Here is a 26,593-nt window from a genome sequence, read left to right on the forward strand (position 1 = left end):
CAGTGATGTTTACTTCGTAGTAAATGTGTTTATGATTGAGAAAATACGGGGAAATGTAATTTGATGGCCAGAATACTAGTTCTTTGAGTTCAAGAGGGTTTGACTCATTTTTCTAAACAGCAGGAACCTACACTACATGGCTCACTACAGTTAAAACTGAAGCAGTTTATAATATGATATATCAAGGGTCAGCTGATCTAAGATGAGGAAAGGTCAAGCTCTCTGGATTCTGGCTCACAGAAGTAGTGAACGTACAATTGGATTACCTTGTAAAAACGGGGCTATACTCTGTAAGGGCAACTAACAGCTTTAGAGCATAAGCAGGTACTGGGTCAGGTGCCATTAGAATTTGCTCAAACCTAGAACAAAAGAAAGAACAACCTTGTGAAACATAAATGTAACTATTTCACCCATCATTTTCTGTAGGAAAATATGCTAGCAGTTGACCAAGTGAACCTTCCCTTAATCTGTCCACTCATACATCCTTCTACTGACTTATCTACTTGTACAATTTTTTAAAGGGAAAGTTATGTGTTTTGAACAGCAGAAAAATCAATTTTCTGCTAGTCTTTTGTAACAGGATGACCCTATTAGCAGTGGCAGGATTTGCCTTGGCAGCTTCTAAAGTTCAAGCCAATTTTCTATCTGCTCAGCAGTAGATTTTATTATTAATTTGAGTATTTTTTTGTAATTATCATTTGCTTTTTTGTTCTCTTTTTTACTCATAGTTGATGTATGCTTGAAACCACTCTGTGAAACTTTTCAGTTGAAGGAAAATTGGACTAATTAGGACAACCCATATATATTATAGTTGAAGAAGCAAAATAACTTGTGGTTTGTTTTTTTAAATCAAACTCAGAGGATTAGAGGAAAGCTTGTTTCTCTTTAGGAAGAGCCAGGCAGATTGTTAAATGGTTATGCAAACCTGGGTGTCCTGCAGCTGTGTTGTTTCTACAATAAATGTAGTGAAGGACTGTATAAAATCTTATACTGAGACATCTGGCAGAAAAATGTGCGACACTGTTTATTAATCCGACTGCAGTTCAGAAATGTGCAGCCAAAACAGATTGGTTATAGAATTAGTTTTGATTAGAAAAACTGTTCTGTACTTACTGAGGCAGCAATGAGTCTTTAATGAGAGACAGAAGTTTGTTGTTTGAGTTAAGGTTCTCTTTCTCTTCAGCCATGACCTCGTGGCTCACAAGCAGTGATGTGGTTTCTGAGAGCAACCGCAAGCTGAAGAGTCTCCACTCCACTAAAGAAGAAGAAAGGAATCAATGTGCCAAGAATGTGTCCGCACCGATGCTTAATTAAAGCAAAATGGGTATTTCAGTTGATGTGGCCATATATTTACCATTTTGACTGGAGACCAAAGAAACTAAGGGTGGGAGGATGTAATCCATAACCTAAAGGAAGGCATGATAAAGATCTGGCTTCAATTATACAGACATAACGATATTTCATGTATATTGCAATCCACGTTTATTTCCCAATTATAATAAATTACAATTCATAAATAGAGAAACCAACTTCACTCAGGTAAATTGTTTCAGTATTACAAATAAGAATATGTTCTTTTTTTAAAAAAAAATGTACCAATTCTTAACTGAACACCAGCATAGATTTTCAACGATCATTTTTGCAAGGTAACTGGCATTGATTTTTAGGAAAGAAAATACAAACTTCAGTGGCACGATGTTGCTTATTTAAGATACAGACTTGAAGTCTCTGCATCATTCAATAAGGCATTCAGCTCACAAAGTTTGGAAATGAAGTACCTCAGCTAGAACTCAGTCCACCTGCCAGTAACATGGCGGTCCTTAAAGCAACAGTTGTAGCAGTGACTCAGGGGAGCAATTACCTCCCATCTCTTGTGGCAGAATTGGCTCGGATGCGTAAGTGGGCAAAGTAGGGGATGGATTCCTTGCTTCTGCTATATATTCTGATAAAGGATCTTGGTGGCCACTTTCTACCCTAAGTCCCAGTTTAAGAGCTTCTGGGCCACAAAGGTCCTCAGCTCCCCTAAAGGGCTTGACATAATGGTCCATGCTCTGGTGGACTCAAAACCTCAGTCCAATGGTAAGCCCAGCAACTGCGCCCTGCATCATGCATGACTTAGTGCTCTGGAACTAAACTACAGTTGCAGCCTAAATAAACCAACACAGACCTCTTGTTGTGTATTGCTCCTTGGACCCCAGGTCTTTCCTGTGCATGGTAGCACAAAATGATGGCAAATAAATGATTGTAAATCTCTACTGATGTTTACTTGAGCAGGACTAATTTGTACTTAATTTATAAGTAATTTTCCTTGACAAGGTTTTGTAGTGTGAAAAAAAATCTAAATAACCAACTCTAATTACATAATACTGAATATGCTCATACGTACATGAAATGCCTATAGATTAACTCAATTACTGGCTGCAGACCTTATCATTCTGGTCCATTAGTTTGAAGAGAACATCACATCCATATACTTAATTCCCATTTCCTTAATTTCCTATTGCAAGCAATTTTGCTCCTCTCTACAAACTATTATTCACCACCCAAGGTAGCTTAAAAACTATTTTACTTCATGAAAACAAAGAACTCTGTTGACACTAACTAGCTTAACCTCTGGGACTAATCTTAGACACACATTTCTAGTCAGAGAAAAGGATATCCTATTAAGAAGTTTTATATTTGAAGTATTGATCTGGAACCTTGAACATGTCTAGCTTCAATTTAACAAGAAAGCATTAAGCTCCTTTGGGTGCTCAGCATTTATATTCATGGATTTCAAGTCATGCTCAACCACCACCAATTAGAAGACATCCCTGGAGTGAAAGTATTTCTTTTTAAAAAACCCAACATTATATATATATATATTATGCAAATGAATTACTGCACAATGCTGCTAAGACTTTTATTCCAATAATTACAGTTACACACCTTTTGAGTGATAGAGCACTACTGCAGTTCATGCCACTAACACCTGGAAAGGTCATGAACAAGTCATTATGGACCTCCATATCATCTCTCTAATATACATTTGTAGAAGATTGTCACCACGTGGTAGTTTGTGTGACTGCCAAGAGATGGTCCTTTTTATATATAAATAATTTTTATTAACAGGCCAATCACATCACATTATCCAAATCACATTGGTTCCAAATTATACAGCCAAATTTTAAATTTTGTTGGGGGTACCCATACATCAAGCTCCGAACGAGTCCAAACATCACTTTGCCAAGAGATGGTCCTTGCCCTATGAACTACAGTGTGACACTGTGAGGAAGAGGAGGCTGATAAGGACAGGTGGTGGTGGTGGTGAGGTGAGGTGACAGCAGGAGGAGGACGAGGAGGAGGAGGACGAGGAGGAGGAAGTGGAGGGATGGGGGCTGAAGGAGGTGAGAAAGCTGAGGAAGCTGAGGAAGAAAAGGAAGAGCAGGAGGCTGAGGAGTTGTTGACTGAGGGGGACGCCAATAGGAGGGAACAAGGACTTAGTGAGACAGGGAGAGCAACAGGGACAGCCCCACTTGCCTAACTATGCTGCCCACCCCATCAACCATGTGGAGTTGTGGACAATTTCTTTTTTTCAATTCTCCTGTTCTTGGGTAGAGAGACAGAGGAGGATCTCTCTCTCTGGGTGTGTGTGTTGAGGAGGGAGATGCTCTTGGGTAGAGAAAGGGAGAGAAGGCTATAGTGACCCTCTAAGGGATGCGGGTGGCGCCGTGCATTAAAACACAGAGCCTACGACTTGCCGATCAGAAGGTCGGCGGTTCGAATCCCTGCGACGGGGTGAGCTCCCGTTGCTCGGTCCCTACTCCTGCCAACCTAGCAGTTCGAAAGCACGTCAAAGTGCAAGTAGATAAATAGGTACTGCTCCAGTGGGAAGGTAAACGGCGTTTCCGTGCGCTGCTCTGGTTCGCCAGAAGCGGCTTAGTCATGCTGGCCACATGACCCGGAAGCTGTATGCCGGCTCCCTCAGCCAATAAAGCGAGATGAGCGCCGTAACCCCAGAGTCGGTCATGACTGGACCTAATGGTCAGGAGTCCCTTTACCCTTTACCTTTAAGGATATAAATACAGTGGTACCTTGGTTCTTAAATTTAATCAATTCCAGAAGGCCGTTCGATTCCCAAAATGTTTCAAAAACGATTTGTTGCAGGAACTTATTGCACTCAATCTGAAGCCATGGAAGCCGTGTTGGATGTTCGGCTTCTGAAAAACGTTCACAAACTAGAACACTCACTTCCAGGTTTGCGGCATTCAGGATCCAAGCCGTTTGGGAACCAAGGTACCACTGTACTTCTAAATGAATAAATATAATTATACACAGCTGCCCCCCCCTCTCCACCTGAGTCAAACATAGTTCAATCACTTTCCTTTTTACCCCCAGCGCTTCATTTCTATAGCCATGACCCTAATAACTCCTAATGATCTGGAAATAGTAAATTCATTAGTGAGAGTTGAGGTGCTAAGCAAGCACGTGGCATCAGAACTTACTGTTGAGTGGTAAAGCGTTAACAACACTGGATGTTGCATTATTGCTTCAAATACTGACAAAGCAGTTTTAACTAGTTCTTCTGAAGCTGTTTGACCTGTTGGGGGACAAGGAGGAATTGTAGTACATCTCTTTTGCAAGAGAAGAAAAATGATTTTTTATAAAGGGCATGATGGATATCATAGTTATACTTACCTATTGCTCCATCTAAGTTAGTTTCTCCTGAATCTATTAATTTGACAAAACCCTGAAGAGAAAAATAAGACACAAAAAGAGAAAGGTTAACAAAGACCTATGGCTTTGTTAAATAAATGTGTATAAAATAAAGGCCACATAGTAACAACAGTAGACTAAGGTTAAAGGTTTTGTGACACAATGGCAGGATCTCCACAGAGAGAACATAATTTAAGCCTCTTTAGCACATTTACAGTACAGTGCAATGCCATCCAAGTCTACACAAGAGCTACAGAATTCAACAGGATCTATTCTCAGGTATCTAAGTATAAGACTGCAACCTTAATTATTCAAATTCAACATTAGACTTCTAGAAAACACAATTTTCTCTTATTTGTGCCATCTTTTTTATCTCCCCACATAATTCATACTTTATGGGTAGACTTACGTGTAAGTAGAGAAAACTGTACCCTACTACATTTTAAGGATAACCTAAATAAATCATCCTGCTGAGGAGCAGCAAAAATAAAATATTAATGCTCTGGGATAAGTAAATACTTTGCTATTATTCCCTCTTCTCTTGTGCCACTTAATTTATTTCCATTTTTCTGATTCAATTTAATGCATAGAAGACATTTTATAGGGATGCAAGAGGTACGTTTCCGAGCACAATTCAAAGTGATGGTGCTGACCTTTAAGCCCTAAACGACTTCGGTCCAGTATATCTGAAGGAGCGTCTCCTCCCCCATCGTTCTGCCCGGACACTGAGGTCCAGCTCCGAGGGCCTTCTGGCGGTTCCCTCACTGCGAGAGGCCAAGTTACAGGGAACCAGGCAGAGAGCCTTTTCGGTAGTGGCGTCCGCCCTGTGGAACGCCCTCCCATCAGATGTCAAAGCGATAAACATCTACCTGACATTCAGAAGACATCTGAAGGCAGCCCTGTTCAGGGAAGTTTTTAATATGTGACATTTTTGTGTATCTTTCATCTTTGTTGGAAGCCGCCCAGAGTGGCTGGGGAGACCCAGCCAGATGGGCGGGGTACAAATAAATTATTATTATTATTATTATTATTATTATTATTATTATTATTATTATTATTATTATTAATATGTCATTGATGCCACTCTTGGATCTAAGTAATCTGTTTCATCAATTTAAAATCAGGCTTCAGGACTGGGTTTTGGGTGTAAACTGCCTTGGTTGCCTGGTTTGATGGCTTTTTCTGTAAGAGAACCAAGTAGGGCCTGCATGTGCAACATTTATAGCAGAACACCTAATGTCATGCAACTCAGGCACACAATGGGTCATTGCATTCAGCTGCTGACCCAAAGGTTGGTGGTTCAAGCCATCCAGAGACAACTGTGGGCAGGATTTCAGGGGGTTGGACTAGACAACCCTCAGGGTACCTTGCAACTCTACAATTCTCTGATTCTCTGTCTCTTCCAGAGATTAAGGCTACAAGGAAGAATGAGAAAGTTGGGGAAAGCCACACTGCTGCAAACAGCATGTCAAATATGGGATTTAATGCCTGAGATTATTTGCAGCACTCTCTGTAAATGACAATGCCCATCCCAAAGAAGTGACCGGTTCCACAGGTGTCAAACAGATTTGCTTTTACTCATCACAGGCAATATCAGAAGGACGAAAAAACATATACACCTTTTCAAGCGATTGCCAATATTTTGACATAGCAGTTCACGAACTACAAACCTAAAGGATGACAGCTTTACCATATGTCAGGCTTAAAATTCAGTGCATCGCTCAAGATAATCAGAATGATCCACTCCAACCCAAGGTGTTTAAAGCTCATTTGATTTCAATGGAAGAAAACAAGCACATACTTTAACCTTAGCCGGATTTTGCTCTCAATTTATCCTCTATTCCTCATTATTAAAGGGGGAGTGGAGGGGAAGGAACCTTTTATTAAGACAAGAAGGAAGCATCTGTTAAATGATGAGACCTGAGAGGTGACATGATACGGAATTCCAGACACTATGCAAAGACTCTTTCACATTACAAATCTCAATCTCCAGGAGGCCTACATATTAGCAGTGTACCACTGTTTCTTTTCAACTACTACACATTAAAATAAATAAATTTACATTCAGTTACAACCCATATCCTCAACTGCAATCAGACAAAAACTATAGAGCTGATGTAAAGCTGTAATGAGTGGCATCCTGTTTAAACCACCATTCTGCGAAGCAACTACAGAAATGGTTCTTCACAATTTGCCTTGCACAGAAATATACAAATATTCTGATTCATTAAACATTCATATCTTGTACTCTTTGCTCATAAAGTTTGTTTTAGTGAAGAATAAGCAGGACAGAAATGAGAAATAGATACTGTCCTCCTCTGCATTGCATCTGTTCTGTGGAAATTTTTTTGACAGCAATTTGTAGCTCAATACATTAATCCAACCTCTGATAAAAACCAAAGTAATCAAATATTTAAGAGAAGAGAAAGTTTTGCATTTTATTTTTTTACGTGAGCTTACAACTTATTATAATGGTGGTTCTAAAAATATTTCCTTCACAAACATTTCAGTGTCTCTGTGAAATCATACAATGCTGCAGCTAAATAATTTATATTTTCTTGGAATTAAAGGAACACAACAAAAGTGAACATGAGGTCCATACTGCTTCTATTAGGAAGTACTGTAGTCTCCTGTATAAGTAAATCATTAATTTAAGCACCTGTTACTGAAACATGTGTACTCACCATATTTGGTTTCAAAGGAAAAAATTGTACTCTTAGAATAGAGTCATTTCACAGCAGCTGTTGCAGACATGGTGAAAACTAACAATACAATGCAGAAGTACTACTTCATTTTAACTGCAGCACTCTGGAGCATTGGGAATCCCAATACAGATTTTATTGTTAATATCAAAGCTAGCATGCTGATGCTGTATGTGACAAATGTCTCAGCTTTCTAGGTTATGCAACTTAGCATTTCATCAACTAAACATAATACAACTGTCCTAGCAAGAAAAATAATATAACTCTTGCAGGTTGTATCTTTAGTACACAAAATAATATTTCAAAGTAAATACAATATTAAATTGAACGAGCTATGAAGAATGATCTAAAAATTCTGTTCATAATTCCATCTAAAACATTGCTAGACAAAGAAACACTAAACAAAAGAATATAATAATTACATTGTGCTCAAAATCTCTCTTTTTTAAAATAAAAGCTCAGCCCACTCACTTCTCTTATCCTTAATTAAGCTAGCCTTAAGTTTTGCGGGACCTGATGTAAGTGAAAGAGAGATTTCTGGTAGGTCAACAAAGGCTATATAAAGTTTATGAAGCTCCAACAGCAACTGTGTAGAGGTTGGCAGCAAAAGTAATAAAAAGGTAATGTATGCTGATTCTGATCATAGGGGTGCTGTGGTTCTAAGATTATTAGATGCGACTATGGGTGAACTTGTTTAACAGAGAACTGTCTTATGGAAGGACAGGTACAAGAGATAAAAGGAAGATGAGTTGCTGTGGGCTGTCTTTGGACATGTGATGTTCAGTAGAATACAGGCAACCTGATGTGTAACAGCAGAACCTAATGTAACATGCATAGACAGTTTAGTGCAGTTCTCTAAAACATTATAGATTTTAACGTCGGAGTTCTTCTTGTGGGGGTCCTTAACTAAATATGTTTTTAAAGTATATACATTATGTGTGTGTGAGAAGTAACACTATTATATTTTTCTTGAACATGCATATTTCAGAAGGGAATCATGTATCACTAAGTTAAATTAAAAAGGTAAAGGGACCCCTGAACATTAGGTCGAGTCGTGACCAACCCTGGGGTTGCGGCGCTCATCTCACTTTATTGGTCAAGGGAGCCAGCGTACAGCTTCCGGGTCATGTGGCCAGCATGACTAAGCCGCTTCTGGCGAACCAGAGCAGTGCACGGAAACGCCGTTTACCTTCCCACCAGAGCGGTACCTATTTATCTACTTGCACTTTGACATGCTTTCGAACTGCTAGGTTGGCAGAAGCAGGGACCGAGCAACGGGAGCTCACCCCATCGCGGGGATTCAAACCGCCGACCTTCTGATCGGCAAGTCCTAGGCTCTGTGGTTTAACCCACAGCGCCACCCGCATTCCTTAGGGGGTCACTATAGCCTTCTCTCCCTTTCTCTACCCAAGAGCATCTCCCTCCCCAACACACCACACACAGAGTGAGAGAGATCCTCCTCTGTCTCTCTACCCAAGAACAGGGGAATTGAAAAAAAGAAAGTACCCACAATTCTACATGGCTTGAGGGGGTGGGCGGCATAGCTGGGCAAATGGGGCTGACCTTCTGATTGGCAAACCCTAGGCTCTGTGGTTTAGACCACAGCACCACCCACGTCCCTTTTAAGTTAAATTAATATATATTTAAGACATAGTAAAATAAAAACTACTAAAACTGTAGGTATTCCATTTTGCATATAGCTTGTTTTTGTATTACTTATATGTATGCATGTTCTCCACAACCTGAAACCATTACTTACCAGCAAAGTTCCATAGCTGCACAGAAACTCCTCAGTTACAATTTGGGGACGAAATACCTATGAGATATAGAACGTTGAAAAATAGTAAGTACTTGGAAGACATGGTAAATATGCTGTAGCATGCAGTAAAATTGAAAATGACATTTTTGAGTCACAGTTGATTAGTAATAGACAGATAATACAATAGTTGGAGCTTTTGGTTTAGAAAAAAGGTAAGGCAAAGGCAAAGACATGATAAAGATATATAAAATTATGCATGTTGTAGAGAAAGTGGACAGGGAGGATTTTTCTCTCTCTCTTCTGATTCCAGAATTCAGAATCAATTGAAGCTCAACTATGGAAGTTTCAGAATAGACAAAATGAGTTATTTCTTCACATACTGCATAGTTCTAAAGGGTTCCCTAGCACAAGATGTGGTGAAAAGAGAACTTAAATGGCTTTAAAATGGAATTTAAGGGAAATTTGTTGAGGATAAGGCTAATTTTGGCTACTTGTTAATTATGGCTATATGCATGTTCAGGATCAGAGGTAGCACATCACTAAACACCAGTTGCTACTATATTCATCTCCAGCTTGATGGCTTCTCATAGGTACCTGGCTGGCTGCTGTTGGAAACAGGATTGTTTGATTAGATTGCTCTGATCCAATGGGGATTTTCTTATGTTTTTATGTATGACAAGTATGAATTAATCACCTTAGAATGTGACAGAGATGGAAGGAGCAACTTGACATAACGGTGTTAGGGCTTAGATAAGGGCTTCAATGTAACTATGTGAAGCTGACTGTCTCCTTCCCTATCTTCATCCAAAACAGTGGTGGAGCATATGGGGTGCGGAGGGCGGCCTCCAGTGTGCAACAGTTCAGGGTAGGAGAGGGGTGAAGAAGCTGCTGCCCACTCCTCCCCAATCTCTGCAGCCGGGTCAAAAGTGAGCTGGCACCACAGCTGATGCCGCCGGGCGCAAGGTGTACCGCGGCTGAGGGTGGGCAGCAATGCTGCCACAGACTTGCCTGCTCCCCTACTTATTCTGGTGTGGAGCCAGGCTGATGAAGGAGCCTGCTGTGGGGATACCTATTTGCACCCCCTCTCAAAATTGTGCCTGGGGGGCATGGCACCCATCGCACTATGCCTCTGATCAAAAATACTACATACTGTGAAATTTCCAATACAGTGGTACCTTGGTTTACAACCATAATCCATTCCGGAGGTCCGGTTGTAAACCAATACAGGTTGTAACCCAAGGCGCACTTTCGCCAATGTGGCCTGCGCCCCCAAATTTGTTGTAATCCAAAAAAAGGGACACGCAAGTGGAAAACGCAAGAATTACCAACGGTGGAAGAATGGCAGATGAAGATGACGGATTTCTCAGAGCTAGCCAACCTAACTGGAAGAGTCCAGGACCAGAAGGAGGAGGAGTATCAGGAACAATGGACTAAATTTAATGACTATTTAGTTAAATAAGTCAAGTTAAATTAATTGGAAACAGCTTGCAGATACTTAATCAGTTTAGGATTTTATAAAAGTTAAGTGATGAATTAATAGGTTTGATTTCAAAATGAAAAGATCTAAGAATGTTAATGTTCAGGTTAAACTTTATACGAACTGTGATTTGGAAAACCGTTAAAAGGATATGCATTGAAATTCAAACAAGGGGAAGCGAGGAAGTCACTTAACAATGTTAATAAGTGTAATTTTTAATAAGGTTATGATTTATGTTTGTTTTATGTGTTTGTTTGTGTATAATTTTGTGAAAACCAATAAAAAAAATGGGGGGGGGGAGGGACACACACTTCTGGGTTTGACGCGGTTGTAATCCAAAACGGTTGTAATCCAAAGCAGTTGCAAACCAAGGTACCACTGTAGAGGGGTGTCAGGAGCAATGGCAGGTAGAAACATGGTGTGTTCTCTTTACTGCCCTCTGCTTTCATTTTATTAAAGCAATGTTTTAAATGAATTCTGTGAAGTTTGAGAAGGCTGTCTCTCCCACTCTTCCACCTATCACCCTCTTTTAGAGCACTGCACCTGTTCACCTCTTGAATCAACTGGTACTTTATACTACTCCCGGGCTCCGTCTGGAGCAGACACTTTCCCACCCAAATGTAGCACTGAAGGAGAGAGTTAAAAAGACTTGTGTCCTGCCAGATCACTGCATGCCTTATGGGGCAAATGTCTTCCACATTTTCTCCCTTCTGCCCAGTACTCAGATAGCTCACTTCCACACTAACAGAAATGCAACAGGAAGAGAACGGGGGTGGGGGTTCTCTTGGGTTATGACCCAAAACACTCAGGTATGACCAATATTGGCTGCCGCTTTCAACTCCAAGAACAAGAAAGGGGCAGAAGTGAGTCTTTTTGGTAGTCATCATGTCTGCATTGTAATTATGTCATACTTAGCTGGTTTCTGGAAATGGAAGAGTAGTGAATACAACTCTTTGACTGTCAGTGGGCTAATGTGGAGAACATTATGGGAAGGGGTGTGGCCGCCTCTAGCCAAAATCAAAGAAACCTTGAATCTTCCATGAGACATGGAGCTGGAGCCTGGACAGACTGGGGAAAGCTCTGCTGGTGCAGAAAAAATATAGAAAGAATTCCTGGGAGCAGAATGTGCTGCTCTCTACATCACTGTACAGACTAGTGAGACCCTGGTCTTCATGTGCTCCACTCATACTTGACGTAGAACTGGAGAGGGCTGGAAGCAGGGGTGCAGGTTGGAGAAACAAGCCACAAAAGCATGATGTTTCACTTTAATTAGCAGAATAAAATGAAAGTGCAAGAGCTCTGTAACAAAACTCACTGGCATCAATTGATGCCAATCTACAACAAGGCAACATTTTGGACTATAACCAATAAAGTGGAAAACGCAAACAACCCAGAAACCAGTAACAGTCTTCATTTTCTGTTCTTTAACAAATTATACCTGGGATGTCACAAGATGAAGTACCACAGGCATCAGTGGAAGGCACCCTTTCAGCTGCTTGGCTTGAATTGTAGATGGATGTTTACGTCCTGATACATTTGCTAAAGCAGAAAGAATGTCACCTACAAAGCACAAATTTCATGATATTAGCAAGTCTGTAGTCCTTTGCAGTTACTGAGAATAAGCTCCACTTAACAGTTAGACTATCTTCCGAGAAAGTCTGGGCTGGTACAAACTGAACTCCTGTGGTGTCAGACACTGTGATTGCAATGGAGCATGAGCGTCCTGCTGTCTGCCATTTGGCTGGGGCTATTATGAAGTAAGAGGAGCACCTTAATGTCCTATTTATAATTATATCTATTTATAATTATTATCTGCTAACTGAAAGGGAAAGCTGTAAGATATAACTCCCTTCTGCAATGGATAGCATTTTTTACAGAGTAGCATTGTTCCAGTTATGTAATATCCTCCAAATACGTTCATAAATAAATCATATCGGTGTCTGAATTTTTAATACAGTACAAGTTGATTGTAGAAGGTCCCAGCTAAAATTGAATTTTTCAGGTTTTCAGTATTTTAACATTGTGTGCAATGCTCCACTACTGGTGCTCTAAATAAAGAAATAGGCTTACTTTAGTGCTACCTAATTATCTTATGACCAGAAGTAGAGGCTGGCCCACTAGGGCTACTGGGGCATGGCCCTCCCAAGAAAAATGTCAAGCATCCTCCAAAATCCTCAAAGCCACGTGTTTTTTCCCCCTGTTGCACAAACCGTTCATACTTCTACTTGAACTCCAAGATGTTCTGCAAACATTTCTGTCAACCTATTGTTCTCTGACCAATCAGGTATTTACAGAACTCAGCTATACTATTGGATTAGGATCGGCCATGGCAAAGAGATCCCTCTCGTGTGTCTCTAAGCAGAAAAAGCATATGACTGACTGGACTGTCTGAAATTCAGCACCACTATGAAGGCATCAACTCCATCTGTTATGAGGTTAACCAGCAACCTCAGTATTGACCTAGTGGGGCTGCCTTGAAGGGTAGTTAGAGCAGACACAGAGCTGTTTCCTAAATTGCCCATTTCTCAAAACACATTCTTTGCTGCTAGCCAGAAGAAGGGTGTGGTTGCTAGTTTGAGCAGCTCGTTTTTTTAAAAAAAAATTATATTGATTAAGAGAGTACAGTTGTGGAGTATCTGTTTTTTGCTTAATCATTTGCAGTTATTTTTGTAAATGGGGGGATAACTGCTTACTAGATAAGCCCCATAACCTCCTAACACCCGTACCAGGTCTAGTGGGCACCAGCCACCACTGATGCTGTGTGCGTATCTCAGTATTAGACTCAGGCTAAAAGTTGATCAACCCCTAAGACACCAAATAGGCAAAATAGACAATGCCCTTTGGCCACACCTCTTAGAACCCAGGTGGGCAGAGTTGCTACTCAACATGCAGACAGATACTCCAACAGGTATAGGTGACTCAACCAGTCTCTCACAGGTAATATTGTTTAAATCTCAGAAAATAGTTTTCTTAGGTAGAATCCAATAGTTCAGTCCTAGCACAGCAACACAGTGTGGGAAAAGGTCTCAAGGCCAAATGATATTTCATTAAGTAGGTAATTTGGCCTTGCATGTCTGCTTTTCTTTTCAAAATAGCAGCTGGCAGGACAGTTAAAAATATAAAATCACAAAAGTGCACAACACAGTTACAAACAAAGCAATACCCCACTGCTGAGGAGGGGGAGAACTATGTGTGCCATCATGAAAAAATAAAAATGGAATAAATAAAGCACCAGGATTGGGACTGCATGTCCAAGACGGCTAATTGAACCCTCATTCAAAAATCCTGATGAAAATCATTATAACACCTGTCAAGCTGACACAGGAAGGAATCTGTCATTGATGGGTGATCTATTTTTTATTTTTGCCTGGGGAGTGGTATGGTCCTGACAATATTTCTGTGGGTTCTGTCTTCTGTCAAGGTGTTCCGTTGAGCCAGAAAGCGGCTAAGTCATGCTGGCCACAGGACCCGGAAAGCTGTCTGTGGACAAACGCCAGCTCCCTTGGCCTGAAAGCAAGATGAGCACCGTAACCCCATAGTCGCCATTGACTGGACTTAACCATCCAGGGGTCCTTTACCTTTTACCCCTACCATGACAAAACAGCTATTTATTTAACAAGAAAAAACAGACATGCAAGGGAGAACAATATATTTAATATGAAGTGTAGTTGGACTCTCAGTGCTGGCACAAGGTAACCTGTAAGTTTCCAGTGACATCCATCACCAGACTCAGCATCAACTCAGCATCAAACCACTACCTTTCCTATGCTGGAGCCACAGAACAACTCCTATGCTGCACTGGTGAAAAGACTATTGGAATACAAGATACCTTTCTGACAACATTGCACTGATTTCTGTTGGGTCCCTGCTAAATGAGGACATGCCTGAGAATTCTCTGAAATTACATGAAGCAGCAAAACTCATAGTTTGTACTGCTAAAGCTCAGACAAAAAGGAGGTTAACCAGTTTTTAATAAGCATTGTTATAGTTTACATGATTTAGGTTTGAAAAATGTACACCTGAAATGTTTTTCTACTTTTTAAAAATAAGTACTTTAATATATGTGGTTTACAGCTACATCTGCTGGAAGAGACAGAAATTTCAATATTGTTTACATGCAAATCTTCCTCTCATATCTACAAAAAAAACTAGGTTGGCAAATGAACACTTTTAAATTTAGTTTTATTTGCCAATTTGATTATTTTGGACATTAAAGGGCCTTCTCGGTAGTGATGCCTGCCCTGTGGAACGCCCTCCCATCAGATGTCAAGGAAATAAACAACTACCTGACTTTTAGAAAACATCTGAAGGCAGCCCTGTTTAGGAAAGTTTTTAATGTTTAATGTTTTAACGTGTTCTTAATATTCTATTGGAAGTCTCCCAGCGTGACTGGGTAAACCCAGCCAGATGGGCAGGGTATAAATAAATTATCATCATCATAGTAATCATAAAGGGTTAACTAAATATTATTCACAAACACGTGTAAGAGAGCCCCATTATTTTTTTAAGGAAATGATGGGAGAAGCACGTTTGTTTCTTATCTTTGCCGTTAAAACTGAATACAAATTAACAAAATGTTTATATCCTCACATATACGAGAAAATATCCTGGCACTGTAATATTGTTGTCAAGTTCTCTAACTTAAACCTCTTAAACCTGCTGTTGCCCTATATATTCAGGAAGACATTATGCCTCACTTAATTTCTCTAGCACTTGCTTTCTTGCATTAAATCCTTGTATATCATGTAATGCTAAGATAATATTGCAGTGCTCCAGCAAGTGGCAGGTTTTGGGCTATCAAATGTCAGTGGTGCCCTGTGCAATGCTAAAATTCAGTGCCCGTCGCCTTCTGTGCTCTGTTCTACATCACTGTTGAGATGCCCCTTGTGGTGCCGGTAAAACTGTCTCTGCTCCAGCAGACTGGTGATGGTGTAGTCATGTAACAATAATAATAATAATTTTTATTATTTTTATTATTTATACCCCATCCATCTGGCTGGGTTTCCCCAACCACTCTGGGCGGCTCCCAACAGAGTATTAAAAGCACAGTAAGACATAAAAAACATTAAACAGGGCTGTCTTCTAAAAGTCAGATACTTGTTTATTTCCTTAACATCTGATGGGAGGGCGTTGCACAGGGTGGGCTCCACTACCAAGAAGGCCCTCTGCCTGGTTCCCTGTAACCTCACTTCTTGTAGGGAGGGAACCGTCAGAAGGCCCTTGGAGCTGGACTTCAGTGTCTGGGCTGAGCGATGGGGGTGGAGACGCTCCTTCAGGTATACTGGGCTGAGGCCGTTTAGGGCTTTAAAGGTCAGCACCAGCACTTTGACTTGTCCTTGGAAACGTACGGGGAGCCAATGTAGGTCTTTCAGGACCAGTGTTATATGGTCTCGGTGGCCACTCCCAGTCACCGGTCTAGCTGCCACATTCTGGATTAATTGTAGTTTCCAGGCCACCTTCAAAGGAAGATGCTGAGATCACGGATGTCAAAGCAGATGTAGTTCCACTATAAATGTGGGCGTGGAGGGAGCGGCCGCAGTGGAGGAAGCTCACCAACAAACTGTAGAGCCCTTCCTCCACCCTTTCCAATTATAATGGTGGAATGCAATCCAGCAAATTCATTCCTATTACCACAGGACCACAACTGTAGCCCTCTAATACTTCTCCCATTACAGCATGTTATCTTTCCTACTGCAACTCATGCCATTACTGCTTTTGGAATGTCAGCATCTTGAGGCAAGAACTGTGTTTGCTTTTGTCATTAATCCTCTACAGTGCTTCACAAGAAAAGAGCAAAAGGGACCTCTACCTCCTTTTATAGCGAGGCAGCAGAATTTACCTAGAATTTGTGGCAGCTCCTGCACAATGTGATAGATGAGAAGATCCAGGCATTTTGACAGGTATTCATTGCCGCTTTGCTGCTCTTTTCCTGGCATGGCCTTTCTGCTGTCTCTTTCAATGTACATCACCAATCTACACACATAGAAATCCATCTTATATAACAAAACAATGATACTTCTCTCGAAAGATCGCTATAAGAATTTCCATACCCCTTTCTGGAGCCCTCCAGATGTTTTGGCCATGTTGGCTGAAGCTGATGGGAATTGCTTCCCAAAACATCTAGAGGGCAGTGGGTTGCTGAAGGCTGCCATGAGAGTGGGTATAGGATTGCAGCATGGCATATAAGCTCTTAAAATCTATTCTACATAAGTGAACCTTCATTGCATGTAATTGTATTAACTTGTTTTCACATTTTATTTTAGACTGAAGAGGAATAAAAGTCCTTCTTTAACAAGTTAATTTATAATTTCTTCATTCCACAGAAAGTAATACTAAATCTTACATGCTTTGATTGGGTGAGTAATTCCTTAGCATCTAAAAAAAACCTCCACTGTGATTGCTATTCATTCAGGAAGAGAATCACTTCAATAGACCCTTAGGCAATGGTGAAACAGAATGCATAGCAAAGAGAATATATATTTTAAGTTTTACTGTTTTTTTGAATGCTTCACATTTGAAAATGCTTCAGCTATACGTGTGATGACTCACACATCTAAAAAGCCAACAGTAGCGCAAAAGAAGTAAGGAAGCCTGATAATAGCACCAAACCTTGGTTTGGTGTTATATCTGAACCAACCTTAATACAGATGCAGGGATCTAAAACTAATTGCACAGTCTTTGAAACAATTTACTGATTTTAACATTTTAAACAACTTCTTCTAGACTTTTTTTCTAATGAAGTTTAAGCACTGCAAGTAGGAACAAAGCAAAAAGTGCATCAAGCTAATTATCATCAGTCAGTGAGAAGTTATGGTATAAGCAAAAGCAGGATAGAGAGAAATTAGAAGCTAGTAACCAACTAGGGCAAGGCAAGTATATCGTAAGAAAAGGACAAAGAAGCAACAGAAAGTATGTTCAAAGTGGCTTGCATGGCGGGGTGGAGCTGCAACGATAGCCCCCAGAGAGCAGCACTGCTGCAACTGGCGGAAGAAGAGGGGGGCAGGGGGAGCGATCCCGGTGGGGTGCCACCGCAGCTCCCCCTCCAGTGCTGGGTGCCACACCCCTGCGGGTGATGCGCCATGCCCCGGGATGTGTGCCATGCCCATGGACAGCGCACCATGCCCCTGGGACGTGCACCACACCCCTGGGACGTGCACCAGCCACCTCCCTGCCTGCTCTCTGCCCCTGGTGCCAGACCATGAAGCTCCGCCATTGACTGCTGCCACTTACTAGCAAGGGGAGAGGCAAGGCAGTGATGAGGTTAGGCTGCACAGGCACAACTGCACCAAATTGGGTCTGCTGTTGCTGCCTCACAACCCTAACACCATTGCTACCTTGTCCCTACCAGTAAGCAGCAGTGACGGTGCTGCCGGGAGATTCAATATTGCAGCTCCCCCTGCCCAGACCAACAAGCTGCCAGTAACTGTATTAAGTTTTCCATTGTCAAATATCAGGTAGTGAGATTCAAAATGAGCTTCCAATTTTCTTGGGCCATGCAAGAGCCGTATCAACACTTCACAGCTCAATTTCTGACTTGCTCAGAGTAGCTTGGCAGTCTTTCGCATGTCTATAAAGGTTTCTCCTTTGTTCTGATCAATCAGAGGCTGCTCACTCGGTACTAGTGAATTCATAGGTCTGCCTTGTAATCCACCAGATAAGCAACCATGCTGCCAGCATTGGAAGGTAACAAGTTTGTTGATAGAAACATGATACAATTCCCAGAGTAAAATTTTAACTGCACACACCTTTCGGTCCAATAATAGCTTAGAGCATCACTTTACCTCGCTTGGCAGCTCAGAAGAAGCATCTCTTTATTATTAATCAAAACTTGTAACAAGACTAGAAAAGCCTTTGCTCGAATGGAGGCAGAAGGACTTTCAAACATTCGAATAACTGTAGTCACAAGGTCCTGGATGGAAAGTTGTGGGGAGGGGGGGAGAGAGGGAGAGAAACACAGTTTCAATGAGAAGAATACATATAACTTGACTCTTCCCCTCTCCCTATCATTTTAAATTAAAACAGTGTATTACTAATGGTATTTTTTCCCAAGTCAAAACTACAAAAAGAAATTATGAGATAAAAGTCCTGCTGTTTGCTAGCCAGTATCAGTTGACCATCATTTGGGGGGGGGGGGGGGCTCAAGTATGGTTATTCAGTCTCCTTCATGGTATCTGCAGATGCCTGCCCTGGCATGGTCCACCTTATAGACATCACCAGTTTTAGTCTGCACAACCCACAGGTAGGAGGCTATGATTTCCCTTCAAATTGTTTTCCACACTTCTTTTTCTGACATCACAAACTGTAATGCAAACCCTTTCCATGAAGTTGTGTCTTTCATGGAAACTGCATACACAATCTTATGAAAACTAACAGATAACATCAAATTCCTCTTCTACTAAATGCAATGTAGTGAATAGACACAAGGGTGAACACAACAAATGAATGCACAAATTAAAAGATGCAATTCCAGCGTTAAAATTAAGGGCAGTTTAGCAGACCAAGTTGGCAACTCTTTAGTTTATAGAACTGAAGATATTGATTTTTTGCAAATGTGTTGTAAGATAAAAAAAAACTTTATTGGCAGTGTTTCGGATTATAAGGGGATGAATTACTTTTTTTGAGATAAATTTCTGTTTTGTAAATTGTATTTTTCAAAATTCACATCCCCAAAGATCCTGTAAGCAAACAATAGAGATAAAGCGAAGAAAATCCTTAGCTATCCCGTGTGACTTTGGATTGTTAGGCTGGAGGTATGCCTTTATACAGAAATATGAAAAGATGTACAGTCACTGTGTGGCATACTATGTAGGCTGGCAGGTAAATTAAACAGCAGGCCACAGACTTGTCATTATCTTTAATTTAACACAGAGGTCATTGGAACTCTCAAACTATAACATACAGAAGCAATACAGGAGGAAAAGGGGCTGGTAATTATATCAATAAATCTGTTGTTTAAAAAATATAATTGGGTGGTATTTTAATACGCTCTACAAATGACTTTTTGCAGTCTGAACTATAGGTAGCAATTCCAAAGCACAGGAAGAGACTTGGTCCCTTGCCTCCAATTCGTAATGCACTAAACTAGATGTTCTATAATGACTCTGAAGGGATTTATTTAATTACATTTCTAAAATTATAGCCTCCCATGGAAGCGGGGGTGGGGACAGGCAAAAGCTGACTTTTTATTTTCCTTCTGTCCACATCAGCACACAGATCCCTCTCCCCACTGATAATTCAAGAATTGGGAGATCCTGATGAATGGCCTGGGGGGCTGAGGAGTTTTTTCAGGGACTGTCTGGACGAGGAAGAGTGATGGCAGCCAGTAGTCCAGGAGGTACGTGAGGTGGAAGGGGACTTTGAACCAGGTTCAGACTGGTGGGACAGGGAGGAATCATCAATAGAGAGTGAGAGTGAAGGGGAGAGGCTTGAGGTAGCCACAGGTGCTGATAAAGGAGCAAGGGCTGGGTCTCCTGCTCTGCAACACAGTCCTGATTCAGTAAAGAAGGCGTCGAGAAAGGGCGAGAACAATTAAGAAAAGCTGAGACACAGTGAAAAAATGCAAGGAGGGAGGTATAAATAAGGGAGGGAGAGGACAGAACTTTAGCTTCTGCAACTGACATGCTTATCTGATGGATGTGCTGTGTGCTGACTCCTTGATTACTGAGCAATAAAGTTAATTACTGCAAGCACTGTGCCTGGTTCTGCTTACAGTGTCAGACAACAGATGGAGGGGCTTTTCTGGCAGCCTGACAGGTTCACTGTGAAAAACTGGGTAGAAGGACCTTCAAAGGTAAGAATGTGGCATGTCTGTGCCATGCAGTTTCTGCATGTGCCTCACCACAAAGATGGTCAGAGAAAGTAATGTGTGGGATGTATGGAATCACACAGACCAAGGAAAGAAACAGGAAGCCTGAGTGAATCATGCTCTCCTTCCTGTCACCTGACTAGCTGAAGACCCAACAACTGTGTCCAAACAAACCTCAAAGTATATTTTATGATTTGCATATTAACAATGTATACAAAGTAGAAAGAAAATTATGGCCATTATTCAGATTTCCTGCCCCCAACCAAACTACAAAGTGGTAGATTTCAAATAAATATATACTAATTATGCCAAGGATATACAGTGGTCTTTTGCATTGGAAACTTCTATTATCTCAGTATGCAATTACCCTGAAATCTCTTGTATTCCATTACTCCTGAGATCTTTATAATAGTGAGATTTTTAAATGCTAGAAATAGGAGTGTAAGTATAGTTTCCCTAAACTTTTTAAATTCTCCCCAAACCACCCACTTTAGGCCAAAGTTTTTGTATGCAGAGTAAACTATTCTTTATTACTGAAGATCTATAATAAAGTCCCAAAATAAATATTTTCTAAAATAAAAAAACAAAGCTACTCAAAAACAAAAACTATTTACAGTGGTGCCCCGCAAGACGAACGCCTCGCAAGACGAAAAACCCGCTAGACGAAAGGGTTTTCCGTTTTGGAGGCGCTTCGCAAAACGAATTTCCCTATGGGCTTGCTTCGCAAGAGGTCCAGGACCTCTTCTGAAGGCGGGCGGGGGGCAAAAGTCTTTGCTCCCCCCTGCCTGCCTTCCGGGAGAGCGGAGAAACGCAGCGCTGCGTTTCTCCGCTCTCCCGGGAAGGCAGGCGGGGGGAAGCAAAGACTTTCGCCCCCCGCCGGCCTTCAGAAGAGGTCGGGGGACAGACTGTCCCCGGACCTGGTCTGAAGGCGGTTTCCATAGGAACGCATTAATTGATTTTTAATGCGTTCCTATGGGAAACCGTGCTTCGCAAGACGAAAAACTCGCAAGACGAAAAGACTTGCGGAACGAATTAATTTCGTCTTGCGAGGCACCACTGTACCAACATCTAATCAAATAATTACAGAGATTACAACCATTTTCATGGACTGATAACTGTGGGGGTTTTTGTATGGTTAAGAAGAAGAGTCCAGTTTACTAAAAAGTTTTTTTCTGCATATTTCACTTACAAATTGGCCTAAGGATAGCATAATCGCAGTTCAACTTTAGTTGCAATTGTTGCACTCTTTTTTTTCTTTTGGATGCCTGGGAAGGCATACTACAGCTCATTGAATTTATTGAATTTCAGCAGCAATTCAAGTATAGATTAGTTCTACCTCTTGGGACTTGGAAAAGAAATCATGTCAACTTCTCTGCTTCATTATTTTATATTCACCTTATTTCAGTTATTATTCCTTCTATTAGTGAAGTTCAGGGTGTATGTTGATATTTATGTAGGTAGAACATTAGCACCCAGGCTTGGGGAAAGTATGTTATTTAAGAAAGGAAAGGAAAGGAAAGGAGAATATGAGGTCCCAACAGCAAAACTGGAAAAAATAAGTCTGAATATGCAGGTATTTATTTGTGCAGAAAGGTGAAGGGGTAAGCAGTGTGGGGAAAAGCCCAACAATGTCCTCTGGAGCTCAGGACATGGCCAATTGTACCCTCCTCCTAGCAAACCCTTCCAAACTGATTTGGAGAATCCATAAGCCATCAATCCTCCAGGAAGAGCTGCTGAAAATCTTATGAATAGCAGCAAAAGGCACTTTCTTCTGGAGGTAAAAGCAGTGAAGAGGCTGATGCCAAGAAGCAAAAGGGGGGATGGGGTGACAGGATTGGAGCCAAAATGGGAGCTTAGAGAAAGAGAGAGGATGCTACATGTTAGAGGCAACCACAAGGTATGCATGCAGACGTATGCAAGTCCTAAACATTTAGCCGCTCAAAGGGAGAAAACCGCTCCCAAAACAGTTAAGTGGGGAGTGAGCAAACTTTAGAAAAGCCTAGGAAGTTCTTTTAACGTCTCAATCATAAAAATGGTCTAAGAATAGCAAAGTGAGTGCTGCTGGAGCCTCACAAGTGGAAAATACATATGGCTGGAACTTTGTTTCTCTTTCTAGGCAGGCATGCAGACCTACACAGCAAGATCACACAAGCAACATTTCAATAACTTTAGTAAGGTGACCATAGCAGCTAACATGCAGTCCTTCAAACCTGGCAATACTAGTTAAGGTTTCACTAGGCTTCCCTGGACTTCTCTAGAGAAGGAGTAAATCCCTGTCCATTTCACCAGTGCTTTCTTTCTTACGTTACTGAGAATTCCTTCTACACTGGAGCAGAACTACACAAACACAGCACAGCACAGCACAGCACAACACAACTACATGAACCGTGATACCAGTGGAAAGTGTGTGGAGGGAAAATCATACAGCTCAATGGCTAAGATAGACCTCCCTGAATCAATCTGTTTTTTTAACCAGCTACAGCAACTTTCCTCTGATGAGAACACCTTTCTTGTTGCTCTCCAATAAGGGGTTTCTGAAACCACATACCTGCCTGTCTGCTTATGAGACTGACTAAAAGGTAGACTGTGGATACTGAGCACAGTTCCTTCGCTGTGGTAGCCCCCCTTCATATCTAATAATATCAGATGCAGGGCAGGAAAACTTCTTTTGTTTTTATTCTCTCTCATAATTTATTTGCTTCCATAGAGAAACATTCCCAAGGGTGGTGAAAAACAGCAATATACCCCACGTATCACTAGGCATCTAGGGCAGGGAGGAGGGAAGCAAAACACACCTCTCTTACTTTTCTTTGACCCCTGCTGTTTATGTTTGCAGTGCCACCGTTTTATGATTTTTTTGTTTTTCTTGTATGATAATTTTTTGAAGATCACTTTAATGGAAAGGTCACTTATGCCTGTTTATTTAAAACTAAAATATGAACTGGCTACTGTAAAATTTATAGACGGTTTATAGAGATGTCTTTAAAATCTAGTACAGCACACAGTAACAGTCAATAAAAAAAGTTTATCCAAAATATTTGTAACACAAGAAAATGTTTAAAACAAACCTTTTCCTGAACCAGCCTTTGCAAATGGATTCCACATGACAACATAGCAGAGAACATAGTCATCATGTGCTGTTGAACTTTGCATATTCCAGTTGCAAGTGAATGTATCACTGCTGGTAATCCCACCTTTTCAATCACACTTTGGAAAACACTAGGTGAGTGGCGAGTAATTTTGCATAACGCCTGTATAAAACAAAAAACTCTGTTGAATGTTTTTAGTTTAATAAATGTAAATACATACTTTGTAGCAATATTTTTTTCTTTTAATTAAACTTATAGGCTAATTTATAGTCTTAAGAACCCTCAAAGCAGCTCTGAGGTTTCAGTAGTGAAACAACACTGTTTCCTAACTTGGCATTTGCTTTCTTCAAAAATCTATGTTTAATTTTAACATGTTAAACAGTGTATTGAAATACAAAACAAATCATTGTTTAACTTGTCGGTTTGCATTTCTTAGTACAGAAAGTATTGATCTGATGTGTAGAGATCTTTCCAATTCTAATTCATTCAAGAGGTTTCTGGAAGTTTCTGGAAGCTTCTCTGCATGAAAGAAGCTTCATGACTGTTTGGGTTATACCTTCAGAGAAGCTGAGTGTACAGATGGCTTGATCTGTTTCTCTTACCTCTTCCAATTCAAGTCATGCTGACTATAAATATAGGCCAGAAGGAGCCTGGGTTTTACTTTCTCTTTCTATCTCTCTTCCTTCTGGTGTGGTGTTCTGTACATAGTATGCTTAGTGCTAAGGTTTAGACATTATAAGTTATTGTAAGTGCTGCAACTGGAGTTTTATGGACTGTGCCAATCCTGAATGTATTGGATTTGTGACCATTATGCTCATTTGCCTTCAGTAGCAGGTAAAGCTCTACTGGATGAAGTACAATTGCCTCTGGTCTTTTTGGGGGGAACTCTGCTATCTGTTTTAAGTTTTTTCCTCTTCCGGCGCTGGCGCAACCTAACTGTCTTCTATTTATTTCACCATGGCAGTTCCTGACATTGGGAGGCAGCCTATCACCAGAGCTGCCTTCTGTTTCTCTTCATCCTGTAACACCAGAAACCCAAAGAAATCAGGCTGGATATAATTAAGCCTTGTTCCAGCAAAGCAATGGGAACAGTTTCCTTTCTTTAACTACTTAAGCATTCCTTAGTTGTTTATATTTGTTACTTGACCTGTGTTGCTTATACCTTTCCTTTAAATAAGGTTCCATATTGGTAAGGTGAAAGATAAAGGACCCCTGGACAGTTAAGTCCAGTCAAAGGCGACCTAGGGGGTTGCGGTCTCCATCTCACTTTCAGGCCAAGGGAGCTGGCGTTTGTCCACAGACAGCTTTCTGGGTCACATGGCCAGCAGGAATAAACCACTTCTGGCACAACGGGACCCTGTGATGGAAACCAGAGCGCACAGACACGCCGTTTGCCTTCCCGTCGCAGCAGTACCTATTTATCTACTTGCACTGGCATGCTTTTGAACGGCTAAATTGGCAGAAGCTGGGGCACTGTGGTCTAAACCACTGAGCCTCTTGGGTTTGCCGATCGGAAGGTCGGCGATTCGAATCCCTGCGACTGAGCGAGCTCCCGTTGCTCTTCTACATTGGACATAGACATATACAGTATGCCTATTCAATTTTAAGAAGAAAACCTTGTTGTATGGTGAAACAGAGGCTGCTGTAAAATGCTATGGTGGGTCCCAGTCAGAATTGAGAGGGTTGGTAGAGGAGTTCCATCTGAAATCTTGGCAACATTGTTTGGGATCCTATTTTAGATTAAAGTTTGTATGAAATTGTATTTCTTTTGGAAACTTAGTGAAGTTCAACAGTAACAAAAATATTAAGAAATAAAAAATAGTAAGCCACAGACCATTTCTACATTAATATTTTGCATAAGGCCACCCACTTGGATCTACTGACAGCTCTTCAACTCAACTGCACATATGTACATGTAGAAGACTATTACATTTTTAGCGAGCTGACAAACCATGAGCTTCCCTTCAAGACTGAATTAGCCCACATTTCAGTAGCTTTATGCTTGCATAGGGGTAGCTATTGAAAAGATTTAAAGGATTATAGGTTCAAACGGATTTTGACTAACAAGGGCAAACATATGCTACTTATTTAGAGGCAAATCATAACAATCCATCTTTGTAATAATAATTCTAAAATTTAATAGAATAATTTTGGATTTTGACACTAGCAAGATGATGAAAGATTCAGTCTTGTTAGAGGGTATGTCTGTGACACATACCTGAGGCAGGTTACACTGCAAAGCAAACAGAAAATGTTGTGACATAGTTCTGGATTATCAACCATGACAGATAAGACTGCAGAGGGCAGTGATATTTGCTATTCAACCCACAGGCTACATACCTAGTACTTCTGGCATAAAGACTTTCCTAAATACATTTTTATTATTGATTTAAGAAATAATAACACCACCAGCATGATTCTTTTAATATAAACATTGCTCTAAGAAAACACAGTGTCTACTTTCTCCAAGTAAACTTGCCAAAGCTATCAGGGGAAACCTCTCAAAATTATTACATAAAAATGTCATAACTTAATTTAATTTTGGGGGGGGAGGGATGGAAAACTACAATGCAAGCCCTATGGGAAAACAGTATTATACAAAAACACTGTAGCCTAAATGCAGAAAATGGCATTAGTTTATGAGGAGGTTTCAAATCAGCATACAGCATATTCAGTTTGACCTGTTAAAGTGGTACCTTAACTTTTCTTATTGCATTAAAAACAAGGATAATTCCAGTGATAATTCCCCTAATTTTCTGTTCAAGTAAAATTAAAATGAGATTTTCAACTTTGTAATTCTAAAATGCATATTGAAAACGCAAGGTTTTTATTTAGCTATCCAGATGCAATAAAGTAAACGGGGGGAAACATCAGAAGTAACTCATTTTTACTTTTGGCATATTTTAATAAAAACAAATTACTTTGAAAAAAGGGTAGAAAATAAAACCTCAAATTTGGACTACATTTTAGTTGCTATTTACAACAAGCCATGCCAAAGAAACAGCACGAACAAAAATGCACAAGTTGGGCTGGACCAACAAAATATATACTTTGGGCTACACTTTC

General features: G+C 40.6%; 1 protein-coding gene across 5 annotated transcripts in view; it reads right to left on the reverse strand.

The window, feature by feature from the left end:
• The window catches only part of ULK4 (unc-51 like kinase 4), a 170,360-nt gene that overhangs the window by 107,993 nt on the left and 35,774 nt on the right, over nt 1-26,593 (reverse strand). For all 5 annotated transcript variants that reach the window (XM_083705570.1, XM_083705572.1, XM_083705569.1 and 2 more), the window contains exons 21-30: nt 23,507-23,689; nt 18,415-18,542; nt 16,473-16,606; nt 12,072-12,193; nt 9,157-9,213; nt 4,678-4,729; nt 4,485-4,579; nt 1,355-1,406; nt 1,114-1,255; nt 267-359 (exon numbers count right to left, since the gene is read on the reverse strand). In XM_083705570.1, coding sequence (XP_083561696.1) covers nt 267-359; nt 1,114-1,255; nt 1,355-1,406; nt 4,485-4,579; nt 4,678-4,729; nt 9,157-9,213; nt 12,072-12,193; nt 16,473-16,606; nt 18,415-18,542; nt 23,507-23,689 — 1,058 coding nt within the window. The remainder of the gene's footprint in view (nt 1-266; nt 360-1,113; nt 1,256-1,354; nt 1,407-4,484; nt 4,580-4,677; nt 4,730-9,156; nt 9,214-12,071; nt 12,194-16,472; nt 16,607-18,414; nt 18,543-23,506; nt 23,690-26,593) is intronic.

This window comes from Podarcis gaigeae (assembly GCF_964106915.1).
Source record: "Podarcis gaigeae genome assembly, chromosome: 12".
Taxonomy (NCBI): Eukaryota; Metazoa; Chordata; class Lepidosauria; order Squamata; family Lacertidae; genus Podarcis; species Podarcis gaigeae.